Source organism: Acanthaster planci, linkage group LG06, assembly GCF_054643075.1.
Source record: "Acanthaster planci isolate LZ-2023a linkage group LG06, COTS_SCS, whole genome shotgun sequence".
Taxonomy (NCBI): domain Eukaryota; kingdom Metazoa; phylum Echinodermata; class Asteroidea; order Valvatida; family Acanthasteridae; genus Acanthaster; species Acanthaster planci.
In genome coordinates this window covers 17,762,601-17,786,443 of record NC_141782.1, presented here as the reverse complement: position 1 = coordinate 17,786,443, position 23,843 = coordinate 17,762,601, and the positions used below count along the sequence as shown (strand labels likewise).

Genomic DNA, 23,843 nt, shown 5'->3' with positions numbered 1-23,843 from the left:
TCCCCATGTGGATTCGGTTTTCAGTTCCGACCTGCTTCCGTTAGGGTTTAACCGTGACCCACAATACCCCTCTTGGGTTTCCTCCTACCTCTAAGGCTGAAACTTCTCATTGTCTCCTCTCTACTGGTTTCTTCAGGCTTGCGAGCTAACAGTGCCTGAGCTGGAACGCTTCTGAAAAATCCTTGATTTCGTACCAGAAAGACTTATTAACAATAACATCATGTTTACAACTATAAGCAAGGCTGTAAACAAGAACCAGAACTGCTTAGAGAGGCAGAAATGTATCAACTTTTTATGGCCTTCCTGATAGATGGGACTTTTACACGCTTTTTTGGAAGGAACGGAATTGAAGTGAACCGAAAGAAGGCTTTCTCACTTCCTTATTTTTAAACAATTTTTTTTAAAGATCCAAGGTGTGGCTACCCACCCCCCATCTGCCAGTGATAGCCCCCTTTTATCAACAAAAGCAATCTATGCAAGGTATCCCCTCTTCTATTTGGAAAACACAGATTACACGCACGTGCGCACCGAAATGTGAAAGACACGTCCAGGGCTAAACGAAATGACAGGAGAATCATCTCTCTTGGAGCAGCTGTCTGATCCCGAGGAGCCGTGTTCAGTGACGGTGTCACTAGACAACAAAATTTGCAAAGTTGTTTGCAATCCATTTCAGTCGTTTCTTTTGGACGTTTTTATTGTGAACACAATGTTTCACAAACAATGGAAGTCCGATATATCGCATACTGACATGTTATGACAAGACTCACTGGCAAAATACATGCAGGATAAAATGCAGTCCACATTGTCGACAACAACGGAATGTCGGCAAAACTTTAAATCAATATCCATGTTGAGAGACACTGAGAGGGAGTGTAAACAATAAAGCAAATTTACAGCTTTACTGTTTTTGCTTTGAATGAATTCAGATATAACTTAACGACGAGGACTTGCTTGCATAATGTGACCTCCGTCATAACACGACTGAAGTAACTCAAGCAGAATAGTTAGTCTTGTTTTATGACAAGACTGGCCAAATACAATGCAGTTGGCCGTTTCTGTAACAGGATGTCGGCGACACTTTTAAACCAATATGAAGGTTGAGCGACAGTCCGAGGGAGTGTAAAGTCTGATAGCATGCCTACAGCAAAGCAATAAAGCAGTTTTACAACTGCTTCATTTTTGAGTTGGGGAGCGTGCTTTGAATAAACATAGATATAACTGCGATATGTCTCGCAAGACGAGGATATTCAAACAGTAGTCAGGCGCACGGAGCGCGCGAAGGGAGTTGCGTAGTCGACAAAGAAACGGACGCCAAGATCCCGACTGACGTTTGGAGTATTGATTTCGACTGTAGAAACTTCTCAATCACTGCTAAAACTGGGGAAAGATTAAGGAAAACAAATTCTACTTTAAACAAATAAGACTTTGCTTTACGTCTCTTCTTAACGGCCAAAGACACAACAACGACTTGTTTTGAGGGTGTTTTGATTTTCTTTTTTAGATCGAAAAACGAATGGGCGAAACGTGCACGGACCGTTTTCGCCTTGAACCAACATTCATAAATACCTCAGACTGTCTCCCTATTCAATAACGTGCAATTCAAGCTTCAGAATAAATAGTTTGGAGTTTTCAGATCTAACATACACCGTAAAATTAACGGGGGTGTTTGGAAAATGGAAGTAAAATTCTGGAACAGAATCGTTGGAAATCCATCAAATGTTAACTTCTTTTGACTCTCTGATTAAAAAAAAGTATTTTAATGGGAATAAATATGCGCTTGGTCGGTCTTATACGTTGATGTCACGCCCACTCCCCTGAGCCGCTCTTAGACGCGCGTGACCAATGAAACTTAAGGCCTATATACAAAGACCTGAAATTGATCGGACAATGCAAACGACATTTATTACATGTGCAAAAAAATAAACGCACTTTCCTACAAAAATGACGATAAGTGGCCACAAATTGTCTGGAAACTTTTACAGTCGACCTCAAAGTGTTGTTCAGCATGAATGTGATGCTCCGCAATTTGACTAAAATGGGCGTATATACAGGTGGATTGGGGATACATACCCCACTTTTTTTTGGAAGGGGGGGGGGGAACGGACTACTGAACTCTCCCCCACTTTTTGTGGTAAACAAAAAACAAAGAGGGTTGTCAAGATTTTTTCGGGCTTTCCCACTACTAAAATGCAATCAATATCACTCTAGAAAGGAAACAAATTACTATGTATATGTATACCATTCTGATGTGAAATTCTGCATGAATGTGATACCTTTCACAGATGTACATCAATATCACGAACATCGAACTCTGTATAGTGTCCCCCCCCCATCCTGCTTTTCAATTCTTCACGGCCAGGCAGGTCACCCCCACTATTTCCCATCCACCAGCCCCCTCCCCCCCATTTCGGGCATTTACATCACTAAAGTCATAGTTAGCGGCTGCATCAGACCAGTGCGAGAATTCGCTAATTTTATTTGCCACCAGAGCAGTCATCAAAGAGGTTTTGCAAACGAAACGGTGTTTTCAGATCTCTCGTTCTTGAACACTGATTAGCAGGGTGGAAACTAATTTATTGTCGAAACTTTGCCGCAGAAATTCACTGCAGCCGTCGCATCATTGACTCATTATTCTCGCCGTCCAGATTTGATAGCCATCCAAGGAATAGTTTTTCTATCTTCTAGAGGGTCAGAGATGGACCAGGGGAGGGTGTGATTTTCCTAGCAACGGATGCTCCTTCGGCAGGAACTTGGCTTGTCGCTTTTGCATTCAGTTCACGAATGACTATGAAATGCATGCGTTGCGATGCGTCGCTACCAACAAAACGATCCCTCCAGACCAGCATGGCTCTTTCCAACCGATGAGGTGTCTTCTGCTCAAGGCGGTACAACCTTATCCCTCATTTTATTGATCTCCAAACCTTAACTATACTCTACTCTGATCGGATTTTTGTTATGGCACAATTCACAAGCCTGCAACTCAGCAGTTTCATCATGATACATATTGTTACGATCCGAAAAACTCCCAACTATTTGATAAGTTTCAAGCATGAATTTTCTCCGATGCAACAAAGAAGTCAAACGACACTGATTTAGGGGACAAATAAACAATTATAATCTAACAGAATAATGCACTTATCCTGTCGAAAATAAGACCAAGAAAATATAAATTGGAACTAGTTTACAATGATAAGGGTAAAGAACCAAGAAAAGATCTTGTATGAACAAGTTGTAAGGCTTATGGGCGAGAGCTTGGCAGGCACAACACTGGACTCCACAGATGGCGAAAAACACTTCAGTCCTTGATAGTGCAAAATGGGCTGCAACGGGGATGACGACCACGTCCAATAAGAATGACCGGGCTAAAGACGAAACGGCGAGGGCGTGATGACCATAGCGAATACGGGAACTTGATGATCCCACAAACTGGAACCGGATTCAGTTCACAGACTGTCTCTTCCGGAACAAAAATTCAGCCCTGCACTTCACTTGGTCTGGACGAACTTTTCTTGCCAGTGTCGCCACCGCACGTTGAAATGGTGCAGAAGTCACAGCCCGCGTACAGTTGGAATTGCCTTCCAAAATCTTTCTCTCTCTCTCTCTCTCTCTCTCTCTCTCTCTCTCTCTCTCTCTCTCTCTCTCTCTCTCTCTCTCTCTCTCTCTCTCTCGCTCTCGTCTGCCAGAGCCCGTATTTTATAGCCTACAAGTCTTCTAGAAATTTCTTTTATTACGAATGTTTCTTAAAATAGACTTTTAGCGTTGCTTAATCTTACAAGAATCCTCCAGAACGTACACTTAGACAACTAGAAATGACGTAGTCTTACAAGAAACCTCGAACTCACAGCCAGTAACTAATCATTCTAGACCACGGCGAGGTCACTCACTGTGGCCTGGGTCAAACTGTAATCTGTTACATGTACAGAGAATAGTGTATTTTTTTGTTCTTGGTGTAAAATTGTTTTAATTGCGCTACACTATATATTATATTGCAATTTTCATGTTTTTAACAAGGGATTAAATATGTGGTTGGTCATGTTACTAGTTTCCATATTCCCAATAAACGAACGTTTGAGACCGGCAAAACTCATTCTTATTCATAAATACCTCGAGTTTCAAATTCAAAAAAGTTACGAAAATATGCATTTCCAACGATTTAATTAACAGTTTTTATGGACCGGACTTGCCGATACACACGCAAAACGCGCACTGCGTCTTAGAACTATCGGGAAATAAATCTTGCACACTGATCTCTTCGTGGATCTCTAGGCTCTAAGACCTGTAGTCTGGCTGCCTCCGTTGCAACAGGTTCTTGATGCCGGCAAAATGCTTATCCCAGAATTGGTCTCCGTGTGCCTCAAAGTAATTGGCTACTTTCAGAGCCACTTCGTCAGAGGCTTCAAATTGTTTCATTCCCGTGGCTGCCGCAAGCACCTGTGGGAGAGTTGCAAGCCTAGACATGGGTATGTATCAATATTCATTGACACCTGTTATGATTTTAGAGTCTCTATCAATTCCAAAGCATGTACATCCATTTCTCTAACCTTAAGGAGGGGCATTCTTTGAATGAGCGATAGAAGAGTCCCTTAAACTCCATAACAACCGAAAAATCACTCGGTTGACACCCACAATACGGCCGTTTCACAATAGTGCGCCACCAAGAGTTTGCAACGCGTTGGCCAATCACAATGCGCGAAATTTGCCGACCCAATGCGCGTTTGGAAAGGGTCGACAAATTTCGCGCGGTATGATTGGCCAACGCGTTGCAAACTCTTGGTGGCGCACTATTGTGAATCGCCCGTATACTCCGATGTATAGGTGAGAACAGGAACAATAAATGTGCCGAGTGTGTTGGTTTACATTTGATCTCAATCGATACGGGAAGGAAGTCTCTTTGAAAGCAGAAATAAGGCTTACATAAGAAAAAAAATCTAGGGCGGGCGTCCGATATCTCTTCAAATGGAAAAAAGACAGGACAAAGTTCTGAAACACCTTGGACATTAAAAGGCACCCATCTTTCAAAATTCGTAACAAGAGGCACCATCTTGTTTTCATTTCGTGATTCATTTGAAACTTGTTTATAGATACCTGTAGCTTGGCAGCCCTCTCCAGGTAGTACATACTGTCGAAGACGTACGCCAGCGAGTGTCCGACACCCAGCACGCCGTGATTGCCCATGATCAGGAAGTCTTTATCGCCAAGGTTGCGGGCCAACCGCGTGCTCTCCGCCTCACCCTCGTGCGCCGTACCCCCGTACGACCTGTCGTAGGCTACTCTACCGTAGAAGCGCATGGCGTGCTGATGGATGTTGCGCAACCCTGGTTGCTCTAGACAACCTAGATGATCAGAAGTGAAGATGTTGACCAGAGAAGGTACAACAATGGAGGGGCATCGGTTGACGCAAGCGTGACATCAAAAACTCCTATGGCAGCTTAAAAGTTCTTATATCTCGGTATAGCGGCAAAATTTAAGCCAATCAGAGTGAAGCAGTACCGCGAAATAATCAGCAGTTACTGCGCATAAATTATGGACAAAAATTGACCTTTTAAGATGAAATGCAATTTTGACCACATACAAATTGTACTGGCGCTTTCTCCCCCCCCCCTTTTTTTTTTCAAAAATAATGCCACAGAAAAGGAAGGCACGCCCCTTGCACCGCATTTTTTCTGATGTAGGCTTTGCTAAAGGGTGGTCATTGATATGACGGCAAAAAGTAGACCATAATTAATGTTCGAGTCTAGTGCCTTATACTTGTACCATCGAGGAAGGACCAAAGCGTAAAAAAAATCAGTGTGTAATTTGACTGGACAATCGAGGAAAGGCAAGCGATGCTAGGTAGTAAGGATGGATAGTATTCTTTAAAAATTGGGAAAGAAGTTGGACCTCCTCTTCCAAAATGACATCAATGTTACAGAATCAGGAAAGATATGTAATTGACGTACTGAGCAGCATTGTGTAAAACTGATGTGTGTGCATGATGCAGTTGACCGTGTCGCCTTTGCTCTTGTAGATGGCAGTGTGGATGTTGGCTGCACTGGGCTCTACGTCACCATCACCCTCAACGACTTTGCCCGTATGAATGTCCACACCTATTAAACAACTGGCCGTCACCTGCAGTATACAGACAGTTGCATGCCCTCAGCAGGAACACTTTAGTCTTTCATTGGAGAGGATCAGGACGTCTCGTCGTCAAACCACCAACACTATCATCATTTTGTACCGTGGCTTGTATATAATCATCACCGCTACTAGTAGCCATCTTGTTACCTCCATTTTAAATTCTGCTACACTCTAATAACTCCAGGGTTAGACAGACCCTGAATCTGGGGTCCCATTGGGCCTGACCCTTTTCCAGGTCAAGATATTGCCCCACTTTCATATCTGACCCTTTCTGGGTCAAAGATGGCCCAAAACGGGTCATAATTTGACCAGGAAAAGGGTCAGCCCCAATGGGACCCAGATTCAGGGTCAATCTGACCCTGGATTTTTTTTAGAGTGCATACAATTTCACATTACTCCCATGTCCAACCAACATCAGACCCTGTCATTTTGCTTGAGATCACAGATACTTTTTATTTGATGTGATTTTTTAAAAACCTTTGTGAATCTAAAGGTATCCCTCTGCAAGCTACAGTTGGCAGACTAAGGCAGCCCAGTATACCTCACTCCAGTGCAAGCCGTAGGGTATCAGCAGCATCATGTCCCCGCTGCCGCTCCGCGGAGGTGCCCTGGTTGTCAGATGGGTGCATATCCCTTCCCCCATCCCGTAGAAGTCCAGTCCGCGGTAGGCTGCCGCAAGGTCCTCCCGTGCCTGCTGGTTAGCGGCGTAAGGATGAGCCGATGGCGTGGCGAGACTGCGGCTGGAATGAGGAACGCGATTGGGTGGGACAAATCTTTAGGATAATTCCATTACAAATCACGCACTGCATCGAAATCTGGGGCTAGAAAACTCCCGAGGATATGTAAAAGTTATTTATCCTTCGCAAGTCCAATGGTAAGTAGGATTACTCTCAAAAAGACTTAGAAAACTTCAGTTTCACAAAACTTATTAATAATATTTCTGCGAAAATGTGAATAATAAAATTCTAAAAACAAGTTGGCCTTTGAGAACAAAAAGAACATTACGCCTAACAAAAGGATTACGACAATTTGATAAACCTACAAATTTGGGGGAATACATGTGTAAAAAATCCCACCATTTTGAAGACTCCAAACAAGGTCTGTCTGGAAACGTCCCTTCTATGGGGCATGACAACCTACACTTGGTGTCAAGAGAAAAGTAGTAATAGGCCTATTTTTGTGTAGTGCGTTAGGTTTTCACTCCTGACAGAATAGGGAACTATGCATGAATAGTCATATAACCCAGCATGAGGTTAAACAAGCCCGTGTAAGCCCCTGGTAAAACGGGCCAAAGTCTACAAAAGAGCAAGTTTTTTATTTATCCAATATCCAGAAATTTCATTGTAACAGTGAGGATTTCCATACAATACCTAGCGAGGAGGCTTTTGCTGTGTCGTAGGGCGCAGGGCCACAAATAGCGGCCAAAAGTTGCAGCCGACGCAATCATCTTCAAAAAGTGGGCGTGAATGCTTAGAAATTGCCTGATTTCCGGACGGGCGGAACTTGATGTACACTACTCTAGGGCACGTAATACTAACAAAAGCTGAAAACGGCTGGCCTAGTTTGTATGTAAACAGATCTCTCAATTACTGATAGAAAACTCGTATTCTATTCTGTCCTGCATCTAAATATACACACACTTATTAATATTGACCAAGTTTATGTGAACAAATACGGTAATACAGGACTATGGCCGAACAACTTTTTTTGTGCGAATAACAAAACACTCAACCTTTCTACTGCCTGAACAAGCAACAAACCTTGGAGGTTTTATCATGAAACTCATTAATTGGGCACAAAGTACAGAGTTCTTCGGAAAATGACATAATTTTTTCCTTTAAAACAGCTTTACTAACATTTCAACCCTGATAACACACACATCGTATCTTGCTTTAGAACTGCTAAAAGCCGGTAAATGATTCACAAGTAAATAAAGATATATTTTTGGCTCAGGTCTGAGGGTAAACAAATGACTGTAGGTGACTACAAAACCATTATATCCCAAACCCCTTGGGTGTATGTAAAAATCATATTGAAAATGGAGGATTTGGGACTGTATAGGGTTAAACAATACACTACAATCAATGAAATGTAATTAAAGTTTGAGCTTTTACAGAGAACATTAGCAAGACTTCTTGTGCGTTTAACTGAGTAGTTCTTTCAAAGGTGACGAAATGAAAGTACTTTTTTCTCTCCTCTAAATAGTCAAAACCACCCCCACCTCACTGGAACTATGATAGCCCCCTTCTTCCACCACTTCCCTTCCCTTTCCCTGATCTGCAAGGCCATCGCTCGCAGGAATTTACAGGCTCTTTCTGGGCAGACGCACTCAATAATCTCTGGATTGCTGGAGTTCAATTCTGTTGCACTCACCGCCTGGACCTGTCACCTCGATAGAATAATGTACATGTAAAATGTGCATTGTGAATATTGTTATCATCTACGTTTGTACTGTTTTTATCGACTTGCAACCAAGCAGCAGCAGTGGCCGACCAGTGGAGGCCACATTTCTGTTTTGCATGGACAGATGTTACGGATGGACAGCTGAATTAATAATTTGAAATGTTAATCTTGAATCTTAAAAAGAGTTTCTGACAAACTACTGTTTGTATCGACGACTGATGACTGTGAGTGATTGTTGGACACCAAGGTTGCCAGAATTATAAGCGTTGCTAGAATTGATACCCTGGGGTGACCCCTTCCCGCCAGGCATGGCTGGGTCAGTTTGCAGTTGAGTTCCACCACAACCCCCGGCGTTTACAAGTTCAGTCGCAAGGAAGTACAGAATGGGATACTTTTGTTTTAAACCACTCTTGTGACGTCACCCTATTCAGTAAACTTATTCTTAAGAATGTACAGTTAGCGATACAGCTTGTGAGTTGATCGGGTGACTTGTGACGGACTTGGGAGGAGTTGCGATGGACTCGACTACATTAGTATATCCGGTTCGTAAGTGTGACGTCACTTCAGTTTAAACCACGCCTACGTATGGAGTATACGTGCACTGCACATAGGGGTTACATGTATTGATCGCCGTTTATGTGGTGGAACCATGGAACCAGAAGTTGACGCGCAACTTCTGCGATCGTCCAATGGGAGTCTGCGAATCGTGGCGCGTCCGCCTTTCTGACGAAGTCACTTACGAACCACATATGAGTTTCATGCCTTTTGTTGAGTAGTCTTGGTTTCAAGACGTTAGTGCTTGATAGCGGACACCGTGCATAGTGCGCTCCCTAACGACTCATAATTAGACTGTACGAGGGCGCTCTTCAACAGATTTAAAACAACTATCGATCACTGATCTGTTGAGTGCCCTCGGAATACGGCTATTGACGAATTGCTCAATAAGCCTAGATAACAAAGTTGATAGAGTGTGTAGGCGGGACAGTGACGTGACGTATCCAGCTTTTGGCGTGGGGGGAAAATTCAAAAGCGAATGTGGGTTCAGGTTATTCAACATGACGTTGGGAGAGAAAAAATATCAAAAACTCACCGTCCTGACATCCTTGCTTTTATTGGCGTTGCTTTCCTTGGGTTCTGGTGCTAATATTCAAGTTAAAGGTATACCAATTACTTTCTTTCCTACTCACCAATAGTAAAAGTAAAAAAACGAAAATATCCGTCGGAGGGGGGCAAGTTGCGGAGGTCTGACCTACAAGGTGTTAAAGAGTCCAACGCGGATATCACAGACCAGTGGTATGGGAGAGCCTCGTGTGTGTGAGCCTCGTGTCTGAGAGCTTACACAATAATTAGCTCAGCACAGAAATATTTAGCAAGGGGTTACCACCCAAAATGCATATATAGGCCTGTATACATAACGGCTTGTCACAGGCTCCCCGCTGACTTTAAGCTAAGCGTGTAAACTGGCTAAGCAGTGTTTCCTAATTATAAGCCCCCCCCAAAAAAAAAATAAATAAATAAAGTAACTTGAAATTAACAATTGAATCATAGCGCATTGGCAGAAGCAGGACAGAAGTGGGACACATCCATGTAAGTTGGGAGTAATGATAAGATATATTCCTATAGTAAGTTTCGTGCAGGCAATTCCTATGTGTTATGAACAGTGATATGTACATACTCCTAAGAAAGCGAGTATTCTCCAATCCTTGTTTCATCATTGGGCTTTTAAGTTTCAATCAGTGTAGAACTTCTGTATCGAACAACTTAGAGGCCGATGCAGCGGTCGGCCAGGCCGCTGGAGTGAGCATGTATCGCTTGACACCTTGGACCCCTAAAAGGGACAACCATTTTGTCAATATCTTGACTTTTGAAAATTTCCATGTTGAGGTATGGTGTCGACATCATGAAAGGATTTAAAAGAGTGATGTAAATCCCGAAAAATCGCTTCGGGAAATAAAAAAGGCTAACCCAATCACATTGTACAACCGACCAACCAACCCCAAAACTAACAACCGTGTTGAAAGCAGTGAAGTCAGTCAGTTGATCCCGCTGCCATTAAAAAAAAAAGAGAAAAAGATGAAATCCAGTCGAACCACAACTGGCACAAGAATGAATGATGTTTTGATAATGTTCAAACGGCCATTACCGCTGAAGCAGATCAACTGACCTTTATTAAAGTGGTCCTGTAATCTCACTGAACTGGAGGACCCTAATCATCGGCTGGTGTTGGAAAGGGGCGGAATGAAAAAAATCTCGACTACAAAGCCATGTTCAAACTGTTCTAACCACACCATGTTCATGTAATAGCCATTCTTTTTATTTCTGGATATCACATGCACAGGAAGGTGCTTCTACCATTGGCTTTAAGTTTATATAATACACGTATTTCTGTTATCATAATTTACAGAAGGACAGCACGACATTGGGGTTCACACTGGAGCATTTTTATTTTTCATACAAACTACTTAACTTTAAAACTAAAGAAGGGGAACAGTTCTATGTACATGACACTTTTGTACAAACAACAGTTTTTCCAAATGCTTTGATTTTTAAAACTGCATTTCTCCAACTTCCAATGCCAATTGTTATCCTGCACACTGCATTTTTGTAAATCACTCATATGTAGCACCAAAAGGCAGGATACTAGACATTGGACAGTTCTATAGCCAAGTAACTATAGCCGTCATTTTTAAATCACAGTTAGGTTTCATGCCAACACGTTCCTGTACGACGGACACAGGTGCATGATGCATAAAATTATGTGCAGGTGCTGACAAGAATAGAGAAGATTCTGAAGAGCAAGTCCTGCGTAAACGCCTTATTATTTCTTGATTTTCTTTTCAATACTAGCTTATACACATATCATGCCGGCATCAACACAAAATGCACATCCCTCATTATAATGAGCTTCATGGTAAAATGTACATGAACATCCAATGACAACAACTGCTAAATATCAGACATCTACAAAACCACCCACGTTTTATTTTTGACTTTTGCTGTAACAGTCAAAAATCCTACCACTCGATTCACCACAGTACAGAGACACATGTTGGGGTTATTTGACTGATTTTGATAGGACAACTTTGTTAAGAATGCATTTTTACATATTAAAGTTAACGTCCATTGCGGCAGCGGTGCTTTAATGATCTAACATATAAACAGTGGATTTCGTCAACCGATGACATTTCTTTCCATACGTTTACAAGGGCATTGATAAATGATGTGTGGGACTGATTGCTTCACTCCTTGATAGTTTAGTTGACCTGGGGGCTCCTCTGAGGATCACCCGCAAGCCAAACCTGCTCTTACATTTTGTCTCCACTTTCCATGCAACGTTGTGAATAGGAGTGACGAAGGACATTAGTAATACTGAGTGAAGAACAATGCACTTTTGATGTAGTCCTTTCAACCATACAGGAAGGCTGGACAGTGTCTATTCACACACAGCTGATGAGCTGATCGCTTCAGTTTCCCTTGGTATCAAGGGGAAATCGCGTAATCAACAACAGCGTTTAAAATTATTTCGCCCTGCCTTCGTAGATATTCAGGCAGCTATAAGAAGTCCTATAAATCCAGTTACGGCTGTGTTTGAAACGGGCTTCCAGAGCTATGGCTAGGTCTATTGTCTGAGCATTGCCACGTATTTCCGATGGGAGGAAAGACCTAGACCTAGCTCTAGACAACAGATTCGGATGTAGCCCAAGTATATAAAGACAGTCAACTGTTTTTGAGTGTGATATGAACGGTACAGAAAAGTACATGAACATGTCAATGGCACTGATAACAGAACTTTAAGCTATTCAATCTTTATGCATGTATCATGACTATTCCAGGGATGTCATAATGTCAGTTCATGAATATATATGAGGTGCAATAATGTTTTATTCAAATCCTGGCTATTCAGCATGACGACCCATTTTTATGTTGGTGCAGCTACCAATCCTGCAGGACCTTGGCCTAGCTGTTGGCCTCCAACTGTACTCTCCAAGGGTTTGAATCCGAGCTCTTCAATGGGAACACCAAATGATGTCAACTTGGCCTCATAGGTCCGTAGAAGATCATTATGCGCCTGCAATTTTAAACATGTGTTTGCATTTGCATTAAAAGAATGAAACAAGAGGAAGAAAAGTGAAATGCATTTGTGATATTGCTCCAAGAACTATCGCAAAAATTATTACAGCTGTTAAATAAAGCCTTTCATGTTGGGCCCCCCAAAGTCGTTCGTCTTTAGTCAGTATGCATGTTGATTTTTTTTCTTCTTTTTTTCTCTGCGAGAGCAGAAACGCAACAACGCCCTCTGTTACTGCACTGCATCGACATTTTGAGAGCAGCATGAACTTTTACTCAGGGTGGTAGATACTGACGAGATCAATGTTGAACAATGATAGCAGACTATGGATACGAGGTTGTTTGTTGTCAGTTTATAATCATAATAAAGCTGGTCTAGTCCCCTGACTCAACAACATGTGTCTGCTATTGTCTGTACAATCCATCCCCGGATTGTACAAAAGAAAAAAGAAACAAAAAAAAGCTGTGTCGCCGCACTGATTCATCAGAACATCAGCCTGACCAGAGACAAACTATTTTTTTTATTGGCCTTAGGAACATATTGAAAAGGTACAGTCTCTGTTTCTCGGTTAGTTACTACCAAAGATCGTATAGCGCCGCAAGATGGAGAACTTCACCGTGAATACACGTAAAGAGTTGTAATCATATTGGCGCCATTTCAAAAAGCGATACGCCTGTGCAATGCACATTAAGGCACAGGCGTAGAGGCAGGTGTCGCAGCAGGCACCTACACCTGGTGCACCTGCGCCTGTGCATTACTGTAAACTGCACAGGCGTATCGCTTGCTCAAATGGTGCCTATGGTGATTACACCTTTTGGGCAGAGTTATCCATCTTGCGCCTTCGACGCTATACGATCTTTGGTTACCAACTAATACAGTCATGCTTTTTATGGACAGACCAGATCTCTACGCGTTACACAATTTCTTTCTGTCCTCCAAGTCTAATGGAATGTGACTTTAATGACACTCATTTCATTACCTTGCAAACGCGAGCGAGCTCATACTGGAGATCTTTGATTGCGCTGTTCTTGGAATCAAGTACATCCTGCATGAAACGGGCAAAGTATAAATAAAAATCCATCATCAATGACATGCTATCTGACTGAAATCTCAAAGGTATTCATTCCAGTAGACACAGTTCCTGACCATAAAAAACTATGAGATAAAAAAATTATGAGAAACAGGAAACGAATCTCCCCTGAGTCGAAGTGCACCCTAACTGGTGAAAGAAAGACAGATGGTAGGAAATTTTCTAACCGGGTTCTTGCACGCTTTCGGCGTGCACACGAAGACCATACATTCCAGAATTAAATTTGTTGTACGTACTCAGTGTGCTCCGCATCAAAGGTGCATAAACTTGCGCGCCTACGCGATGAGTTGGTACCAAAGAACTGTCAGTTTCATTTAAAAACACACCCTTTTTTGTTCAGCCCTACTTTTAAGATACATGCCTGTTTGTGTGCATGCTGGTGACTGAAAAAAAGTATGTATTTGTGTACTGGCATCAACATAAACTCTTACCTCTAACTTTCTGGTTACCACTGTCAGTGCTGTGGGGTCCAGGTTGGATGCTGACAGGACTTCATTAAGCTGAGCTTCCTTCTTCTCCAGTGTGTCCGTCAAGGCTGTTAGTTTCTTCTCCAGCAGAAGGTTCTTGAAATTACTCTTCTGCTGAACCTCGTGGATGGCTTTCACAAACTTACGATAGAGGTCGTCTCGTTCTGTCTGCATCTAAAGTGGCAATGAATTTTGATAAAAGGAAATGAAAAGCCCATCTATTGATGAGTTTACCTGGTTGTGTAAGCCTTTACCTCTTCAATGCTGTTTGAATTCACATCTTTTAATTACAAGCGTATTAGCTGGTCACTGGTTCAAACACTTTCATTTTCATACAAAATAAAGCAATGATTTTTAATATTTCACTGTATTTCCATAAATGTACCACTAACATAAACCATTCCTATGAATGGATGACACACAGGCTCCATCACACCAGTGCCCCAAGCTCAGATGTATAATCGCTGTCAAGTGTTTGTGTACATTCAGTTAAAAATCAGACGTTTGACTTAACGATTGTGGACAGTGTGCATATACAAAAAGTGTATTTCACTGCTTGTTTTCCGCAGTAATGACACACAGCACGTTGGGAGACTTCGAGACACTGGTGGCAGCAGACAGACTGTTCCTTTTTTCACAGTATCGGGCATGCTCAGAACAATAAGTACATGCTCAGAAGTGGTAATAAGGACCGATATGTTTGCTGCCACCAAGTGTCTCAAAGTCTCCCATTTCCATAGCAAACTCCACACTATTAAATAGACTGGTCCTATCAGTCAGTTACTTACTTTTTCAAACCTCTGTTCCAGCACTTCATGCTCCCATTCCAAGTCCTTGTACTCTTGGCTCATAATTTTCAGCCTGGCCTTTGCACTCTACAGAGAGACCAGAACAGCGTAAAGCCAGGTTGTCACAGATATGACACTAATAGAGTCCCTTGAACCATTCTGCTCTCGGTTCAAAACACCGAACTGTATTCATCAAGAAGCAACCACTATCATGCAGAAGATAGAGTCAAGTCAAAAACAAACCTGATTTGGCCATATGCATTTGAAAATTCAAAGCAGTACGTTCAAGTAGTTTCTCAAGCCAGATAATCATCAATTGTGTTTTTTTTTCAACTAAAAAGCGGCCTGACGTGGCATTAGGTAACAGTAATCCTATGTCACACGATACGGCAACAATCCTATCTAGCACACTTACGGCAAGTGAGGCTTTGTCTTTCTCATAGTTGGCGAGCTGTCTAGTCAACTCTGCCACTTCCTCCTTAGCTTTCTCCAGCGGCTCCTTCAGACGTTTGTTCTCCAGTTGGATTTCATTCATCTGCTTCTCCATCCTCTCCTCTTTCTTCTTCATTTCTTCTACTTGTTCCTGACGGCAGAAAGTTGGCATGACATACATGCAGATTAGAGGGAAATGTGAGGCCAATCATATGCAGCGAGGTATGAGACAGGGAGACCCCTCCCCTGCTTTGTGTTGGTCATTGTCTCGCAGGAATCTGGGGAATTCCTTTCAGACATCTTGGGGGGATGTGTTAAGTAACAATAGTCTGGAATAGGTATAGGGATTGGACATGTTAGGGGGGGTACCCCTCGGTCTCATTTCTTGCTGGGTATAAAGCCAATAGCTCTGCTGTCATTTTTTGAGCACACAAATCAACATAAAAACGATGAAACCCCCCAATTTATCACAAGTTTAACTTCACGAATAACAATAATATAAATGATGGTATTCCTTCTATGTAAACAGAATCATTTAAATAACCGAATGCTAATTTTGGCCTGGGTCCGAAGGCTTCCAGTTTTGCATGCCTTTTAGTTTGACAGTCTTTGCAATCAGAATTACTCAGAAATTAAAAAAACTGCAGTTGTAGTTTGTTTGTTCATCTTTTCTTTTCATATCAGGTAATATACATCACTAGACATACCTTGAGTGAGTTGATGAGAGCCAGGTTATTGAGAGTGATGTCATTGTAATAGTTCTTGATATCACTGAATGCTCTCTCATGGTTGCGCATCAGTGTATTGATCTGGCTGTTCTTGCGTTCTTCTATCTCATGGATTTCCGTCTTTCTTCGGAGCTCTAATTCCTCCCGCAGCTGACGCATTTTCTGCTCATATTTGTTTTCAATTTCTACAAAAATTAAAATTTAACAATCCATAGTGAGGTTTGACAGCTATCATAAAACAATGCATATGGGCCAAGAGAGGGCGCTATTTCCTTAGCAACGAAGGCTCCTTTGGTATTACATGTAACTGCGTGTCAGTGGTTCACAAACTACTGGGAAATGGAAGTGTTGCAGTTGCATCGCAGCCAACAAAATGAGTACTTCTGACCAATGCGGCTCTTTTTCAACCGATGAGGGGGTGCTTCCGCTCGAGGCGTCTTATTGGCTTAAAACTCTATAACTTCACTCTAACTCTTTTTCACACAAATCTTAGGTCACACATTCCATTTTCTTTTCCAAGAAGCATGCAGGTCTTTTTTAATGAGGGTATTTCTTTCCAACATGGCCACAAGCGTACATTAAACCATGTATCTGAGATATCTAAAAGTCAGCTTCAAGATCAAATAGTCAACAAAATGGAATCTTCGGACAAACTGCACTCTGAAATTTCAAAACTACCGACCACTGCACTTATCTTGAAGAACTTCTTTTGAATGTTTAATATCCCTGTTAATGTTAGGAGCAATCTTAATGTGGGATTCACGGCAAACAGTTTCATTACAATTCTCAGACTGGTATGTGTACAATGTATACCGACAGTTTATCTATGCACAGTTTATTGTTAGCTAGAGGGTATTACTGCAAATGAAGAAATTGTCAGAAAAGTGCCCTAAATCGCAATTTTTTTTAATTTCTGTGTTTTAAATCAGCAAGGCTAACTGCTGCCTATGCGGTGGTGTAAACATTTTTTACCAAACATACTCAAATCAGCCAAATCAAGATGACCTCGACGGGCAAAATGCAACTTAATCCGCACTTGCCATTTTCATGAGAGAAAGGAGTCCTTGATGGTAATAACGTTACCATTAAAGGGCAAAACCGTGGGCAAAATCTGTTTTCACAAAGAGACAAAAGTGACTCAGGCAATGTATACAAATGTAACAATTTGCACCAGGCACTCGCCAACAGGGACCCTTTTCACAAAGAGACAAAATGCACACGAAATCCAGCATTTTCATGAACAGACAAATGTAATGTTTACAATAAATATGATTTTGTGGTTTTTGTGTCATTTAAGATCTGATATTTCTGAGGTAGCGTTTTTCATAGTCGAGGGAAAGTCAAGTCTTGGGGAAATGATCGTTTGCAAAAGAGACCAACTTTAAATGCGAATTTCTCGAAACCTGGATTTTACTTTTTGGATAGACTTTTGTCTCTTCATGAAAGCAGTGATGAAATGACTCATTAGCAACAACATCTTACCTCTAGCTTCCCTCTCAAACTCGGTTCTCAAATTGGTCACCTTCTCGTCACTTTTCTGTAGGTTTTAATTACAATAATAATTCCTGCATTGTAACAGTCCCAAACTGTAATCATCGTGAAAGGCTTCCCAGTCACAGCCAGGACATTACGGCAACTTTGCATAATTGGTGTTATTATCCCTAGGGACCATGATTTTATTAAATTTCTGATGAAACAGTATGAAAGCTCGAAAATTTGACATTATTAAAAAATCTTGAAACAAACTGCCACAGGCACTGGTTGAAATTGAATCATCAGATACGATTTGCCGGGATTTTTTTTGGCATTTCTGAAGCTACACTGAGGGAGATTTAATACAGAGTAGATCACAGCATCTTGGTATCAACTTTTTTTCTTGGCCTCAAAATATTGGGACAGAGAATACACATGGTGTATTTTTTGCACCTGGGTCCCTCAACGAGACCGCAGAAAGTTTTTACACACTTTGAAGCCAGGCAGAGCTTTCGTTTTCTAAAAGGCAGAGGGTTTCTAGACAATGACCGCTTACCATTTTGAGGTTCTTGATGATGTCTTCATGTGACAGCTCTTGTTCCTTCAGTGTGACCTTCAAAGAGCGCTTGTCTTTCCGGAGTTCACCCTCTTGTCCTCGATGATCATCCTGAGCAAGTTTCAGGGCCACCGCACTCTCAGCTTTCAGCTCGGATATATTATTTTGGTGTTCATACAATAGATGTTTCACCTTTTGCTTGTACACCTGAGAAGGGATGGACAGGACTTTGAAACAGTGCTGACCAGGGCTCAACAGTCAGCAGAAAACTCTTGCTTAGTTTTCTAAGCATAAAGCCAATTGACAATGCAAATAAAGACCAGTTTAATTACATCAAGTCCTCTGATTTAATTACACTGAGTCTGAGTACCTTGATTTCCACCTGATGCCTTTCCTCTGCATCTTCCATCTCTCTGTCTTTGTTCCTCAACTCTGCCCGTAACTCATCCAGCTGCCTCTTGGTAATCTCCCAGAATGTGTTGACTTTATCTCGTTCTAGCTGGAAGTAGTTTCTTTCCTCTCTCTCTCTGTCCAGTTCCTCCCTGAGACGGCCGATATGCTCCTCCAGCTTGATGGATACATGGCCATGAAGAAAGGAAACTTTTGAGGAGGAGAGGTGAACTAGGCAGGGTACCCACTGGTTTTCCTTACGCTTTATTGTGTTGTACTTATAATAACCAGGGCCCAGTTTCACGGCGCTGCTTACCACAAGTGAAAAATCGGCGCTTACTGTAGCAGAAAATTCCGTGCTTACAGCGAACATTTCACGGGTTAGCAAGGAATTTTGGCTTGTGCACATGCGTACATCTTGTAAATAAGGATACTATACTTATAGGGTTGGCGCAGAATTTTTCTGCTAGGGCGGTAAGCACAGAACGGAGATCGTAAGCGTGGAATTCTGCGTTAAGCAGTGCCATGAAATTGGGCCCAGGACAGATATTGCACAAAGTCTGTATGCAAGGAATCCTTAGGTCAAAGATGTAAACATGTGCTCAAGCTCATATTCCTTGTAAACCTATGACACACGCTAATCTTTAGCACACTGTTTTGGCTAATAGTAAGCGTGGAGTAAACATTTAACACAGCTTTTGATAGCTGACTCTGGTTTACTTGAAAACATCATAGATGTAAATACCTGCTCTTTGGACATTTCTTCTGTTGAGATGCCATCGATGACAGTCGGTGTCTTGGCCTTGGCTGACTTCTTTTTCTTTCCCTTTTTTCCACTTTTCTTCTTGGGAGGCTAATCATAAGAACAGTATGAAATGTAACAATTGAAATCGGCATAAAAAAGACCAATACAGATTGAGTGTTTTATATATTCCCAAAGCTGTGACATGCAATATCAGACCATATCCTAAAATAATCTGTCAAACACAAGCACCAGTGCTGCACATAATGTCAGTAACTTCCAAGATGTTAATGTGCGATTTTCTCTAGAAATTCAAGAAGGTATGACACTGATAACTGATTATTTCCGCGTTCACATTCACATGCGCCATTATAGTAAACTTTTTCTTGACTCCATAGGTGAGATGTTCAATAAGTTTGTGAGGTCAAAATCACTGAAAATCATACTTTTATTTTGTTCCCCCAACACTCAAAATTCAGATGAGAAATCATGATCAGAAAATAGCTCCACTCGGTATTAAGTGACAGAGCATATCTACATTTACATGTATAAGATGATGTCATATTTATATTTGTCACATCCAAGTGTGTGAAGGCCTGCTACAAAAATGTGCTTGAACGTGATGTCATTAAATCAAGATTTTAAAGACTGAAACCACCCAATGAAAGCACATGGTAAGAAAAATCAATCTCTTTTCTCCAAAAATCATATCATTGGTGGATCTTTTTGAATTTCAAGAAAACATAAAAAAATCACTTTAAATGCAGTTCACTGTTACACATGAATATGAAAAATATCTGCCCATTTCGCTGGCCTGCTGGTAACGATCTTTTGAAATCACTGCATATTTTAAGAAGCGATGGAATCTTGTTTTCAACCATCCCTTTCGACACCGTATGTTTTGTCAACCATGGTCTGCTGGGCTGGCGCATCCTGACCTCCCCTCCACGAAATTAACATACAGTTTGAATGCAATATGAACATGGCCACTTTGAAGCTCGGCTGACGAACGTTTCTGTTTTTAACGGAAAATTTCTCGTTTTATCCCATATGTGAGTAAACCTTACCACCTTAATTGTTCAAGTAATCTTTGATTCCCACTGAATCCCAAATGTTGAGAACAAACGTTGTAGATTTGCATCCACCACTCGCTACCACGCTATTCAAACATGGGAGCGGTGTGGGCGTCAGACCCCACAGTTCTGGGGTAACCACTTGCATGTTTTGACACCATCAACCCCCCCCACAAAAAAAAATTCAATAAAAATTCCATTAGGCCTATTTGTAGGAAAATGATACAAAATCATGAAAATCAGAGTTCCAATCTTCTACTTCTAACAGCTGTATAAAACACCATATTTATGCATTTCATCCATACTTATCTTAGTTTATATTGCTTTTGTACATCCAGATGTCTGTACATGTATGGCCGACTCACATGCGTTGGATTGGCTTGCACATTTGTTTACGTTTTACTGCAGGTCTTTTTTGTTGTGATGATCCTTAGACCTAGCCTATTTCAATTTGACCCCTGATCCATAAACTGATGAAGAGCCTACATGTACATGTGCTTCGAGAACTCTAAGTCACTAACTCTGTGATATTCAGTGTGACTTGGGGGAGACAAGGTTTACATGGCGTCATAACGCTATGGGGTTTTGGAATCGAATTTTTTTGGTGAAATGGTTCACAGCCGTAAGAAAGCTATTAAATCAAATTTTCACCTGTCAACATACCTGCTTAATCTATACCTCCTACAAAGGGGATAACAAACATTTCAGATTATGAGATGGAATATTTAAAAAAAAAGAAAGATTTTTGCTCACCAATTTCTTGCTTCCACCCGTTGACTGTCGCTCCGTTCTTGCCGTTCATGTTTATCAGACTGCACATGCGTTGAGCCTACCAATAACCGCACTTGCTCCGCATCTTGGTTCAACCATTTTCGGTAGCAAGATAACATCTTGTGTTGTATTTTTCCCAGCTATACTTACAAAGTGCAGCACATGTCGCGCGCCTTGCTCGATGTGTGTTTCCAGGTCACAGCAGCAGCCTGGACGGTCCCACGATGAAAACAACACAAGATGTCATCCCCCGCCACCGAAATGGTCGAACCAAGATGCGAAGCAAGTGCGGTCATTGGTGGGCTCAACGCATGCGCAGGCTGATAAACACGAATGGCATAAACGGAGCGACAGTCAACGGGTGGAAGCAAAAAGGGTGAGCAAAAATCTCATCAAAAAAAAAAAATTACTCCGTCTCATGCTCTGAAACTTTTGTTATCCCCTTTGTAGGAGGTATAGATCAAGCAGGTTACAGGGGAAAATTTGATTTCATTGGTTTCTTACGGCTGTGAACCATTTCACCACAAAAATTCAATTCCAAAACCCCACAGCGTTACGACGCCATGTAAACCTTGTCTCCTCCAAGTCACACGAAGTATCACGGAGTTCATGCTTAGTGACTTAGAGTTCTCGAAGTAGCCTACATGTAGTTCGTCTTTCAGCAAGGCTTTTGGATGTAGTTGGCATTATTATACTTGAAAGTGTCTGTAGGCCTAATGGAGGTTGAAATATTATAATTAATGTCAGAAATGAAAAAAATGCCTGTGTTTCTGAAATTGTTAGGACGCAAATCAAGGCCTGAACATGCCTAAAGTAAAGGCCTACATACATGTAACAGTTACAACTTCTATTCTCGTGGCCTTGAAGTTGAAGAAAACATTAAACAAGCTAACAGTAATTATCGTTTAAAATACGACGACCTGTCTCTTTTTAACAGCTTACCATTTTGGTTAACCAAGATTATGCTAACTTCGTGAATCCTTGGCCCAACAATCAGAACAAACCATCAACTTGGGCACACCATACCACCTTAGCAAAACGTTGTTTGTTGATCCTGGAAACGAGACAGAACGTCCCGGATGTAATGCACTATTAGCACGCCCTCTATATTATTATCCAACTCTTACCGGTACCGAGTGAGGCGCCCTTCTAGTCTAATGGCGCTGCATGCGCCCATGATGCATAGGTGCACTGTCCGAATTCAAGGAAAATTCTCGGCCAGGACGAGGAGCTCAAAATTTATCCGTACTTTTTTTTTCCAAAAAAAGGAGTTTGTGGAATTCGTCGCCCCTCGCCCTTTGCTTTTTGTTGTGTCCCAATTCTGCCATTTACCAGTTCCAAACATGCCATTTTCCGTCGCCCGTCGTGCATCGCCCGTCGCGCGTCGCCCGTCGTCCGTCGCCCTTTTTTTGTCACGCTTGCGCATTGTTATTTTTAACTTTGACCCTTGATTGTTTCACATGTACTTGTTCCATCGATCCACCATGCCTGACTCTCATTTTAGCAGTAGAACTAGAAGATGTATTCATTTTTGCAGTTGCGCCGAACTCCACTTAAAAGAAAAAATAATATCCTTTTATTTTTAAAGGCTGACATCGGTAAAGTGACGTGTATATGAAATAATACCATTTTTGGCTCCATAAATAAATTAACAAAATAGACTTTTGTTAAGGTAGATTGTTGTTCTTGATAACTTATTTACTCTAGACGTAACTTTACTCATTAACGGCCTGACGTTAGGCCTATAGTCTATGTAATATTTCTGTCTGTCCCTGCACGATATCCCCCAGAATTGAATGTAAATAATAAATTATTTACAATGTTTAATTCCTTAATATTTTTTGTAAGAGACGAACTGATTCAACATTATTTTGAGGGCGGTATACCTATGATGAAATCTGCTCTATACTCCAAATTAGACATGACTTGAGTTGCAGGTATAGGCTCACAGAAGTCTTTTAAACAGTAACGTTACTTGTTAGCCCCATAAATGTCCGAAGAGCCCGAGCAGAAAGTGGATGGGTGTCACTTGAAAAATGGTTGCTGGCAGACTTTGAAACGTTCACTTTTGGGGGAAGGGTGAGTTTGCTTTAGGCGGATAATTAAAAATTTAATGAGTTAATCTACTGAACTTTGAAATTAAATGAAACCCACAACCATAGAAAATATCATAATAGCAAATAATACGGGCGATCCACACCAGTGCGCATCCAAGAGTTTGCAACGCGTTGGCCAATCACAACGCGCAAAATCTGTCGACCCTGTTCAAACGCACATTGGGTCGACAGATTCCGCGCATCGTGATTGGCCAACGTGCTGCAAACTCTTGGAGGCGCACTATTGTGAATCGCCGGGTTAGAGGTGCGGTTGGTTTCCATAATGTTTGTCCTCTAAGAGTACGACAAAAATGGTTGTACCTTAACAGTCTAAAGACCGCCTGGTCCGTGAACTGATTTAAGAATCATTAACCAAGACAACGTGACAGAGTACAATGCCCACTGAGATTTGATAATGTCATTGCTGAAAATACGATCTGGCACCTGGATACGAGACAGTTAATCCATTGCTATCCAGTTCGTGAGTACGAGTGTGACGTCCACTACACCACGCCCACTACACACTTCAGCGTTCGTCCAATGAGAGCCTGCTATCAGCTGCGCGTCCGCGTGTATGACGAAGTCACCTCCGAACAGGACTGATCAAACTCTGCGCCACGGCACGCAGAACTCAGTGGCCGCGTACGC

At 41.7% G+C, this 23,843-nt stretch overlaps 2 protein-coding genes across 4 annotated transcripts; both read right to left on the bottom strand.

The window, feature by feature from the left end:
• Positions 1-667: 667 nt before the first annotated feature.
• On the bottom strand, positions 668-7,716 carry LOC110982189 (uncharacterized). Of its 3 annotated transcripts, none has more exons than XM_087138129.1 (6): positions 7,488-7,716; positions 7,194-7,253; positions 6,659-6,857; positions 5,940-6,108; positions 5,086-5,333; positions 668-4,450 (listed from the first exon to the last, which is right to left on the bottom strand). In XM_087138129.1, exons 1-6 carry the CDS (start codon positions 7,562-7,564, stop codon positions 4,397-4,399), a joined length of 807 nt encoding a protein of 268 aa, XP_086994255.1. In that variant the 5' UTR covers positions 7,565-7,716; the 3' UTR covers positions 668-4,396. The 3 variants fall into 3 exon arrangements, with proteins under 3 accessions (XP_086994255.1, XP_086994254.1, XP_022096137.1); XM_087138128.1 differs by having other exon boundaries at positions 668-4,431; positions 7,488-7,713; XM_022240445.2 differs by lacking the exon at positions 7,194-7,253 and having other exon boundaries at positions 668-4,431; positions 7,488-7,703.
• A 3,223-nt stretch (positions 7,717-10,939) lies between these two features.
• gas8 (growth arrest specific 8) lies at positions 10,940-22,191 on the bottom strand. The gene is made up of 11 exons (XM_022240457.2): positions 22,042-22,191; positions 19,259-19,366; positions 18,494-18,691; positions 18,124-18,330; positions 17,577-17,631; positions 16,074-16,279; positions 15,350-15,517; positions 14,935-15,021; positions 14,111-14,320; positions 13,569-13,634; positions 10,940-12,589 (listed from the first exon to the last, which is right to left on the bottom strand). The coding sequence occupies exons 1-11, from the start codon at positions 22,042-22,044 to the stop codon at positions 12,440-12,442; spliced, it is 1,458 nt and encodes a 485-aa protein (XP_022096149.1). The 5' UTR covers positions 22,045-22,191; the 3' UTR covers positions 10,940-12,439.
• Positions 22,192-23,843: the final 1,652 nt, after the last annotated feature.

What these genes read in the sequence shown, in the direction of transcription:
- LOC110982189 (XM_087138128.1), bottom strand. Translation starts at nt 7,564, where the DNA reads ATGATTGCGTCGGCTGCAACTTTTGGCCGCTATTTGTGGCCCTGCGCC. An exon ending in GTTTTACACAATGCTGCTCA is followed by an intron (nt 5,334 to 5,939) that starts GTACGTCAATTA and finishes CTGATCATCTAG; the next exon opens with GTTGTCTAGAGCAACCAGGG. An exon ending in AGAGGGCTGCCAAGCTACAG is followed by an intron (nt 4,432 to 5,085) that starts GTATCTATAAAC and finishes ACTCTCCCACAG; the next exon opens with GTGCTTGCGGCAGCCACGGG.
- gas8 (XM_022240457.2), bottom strand. An exon ending in TCATCAAGAACCTCAAAATG is followed by an intron (nt 17,632 to 18,123) that starts GTAAGCGGTCAT and finishes TAAAACCTACAG; the next exon opens with AAAAGTGACGAGAAGGTGAC. An exon ending in AAGACAAAGCCTCACTTGCC is followed by an intron (nt 15,022 to 15,349) that starts GTAAGTGTGCTA and finishes GTCTCTCTGTAG; the next exon opens with AGTGCAAAGGCCAGGCTGAA.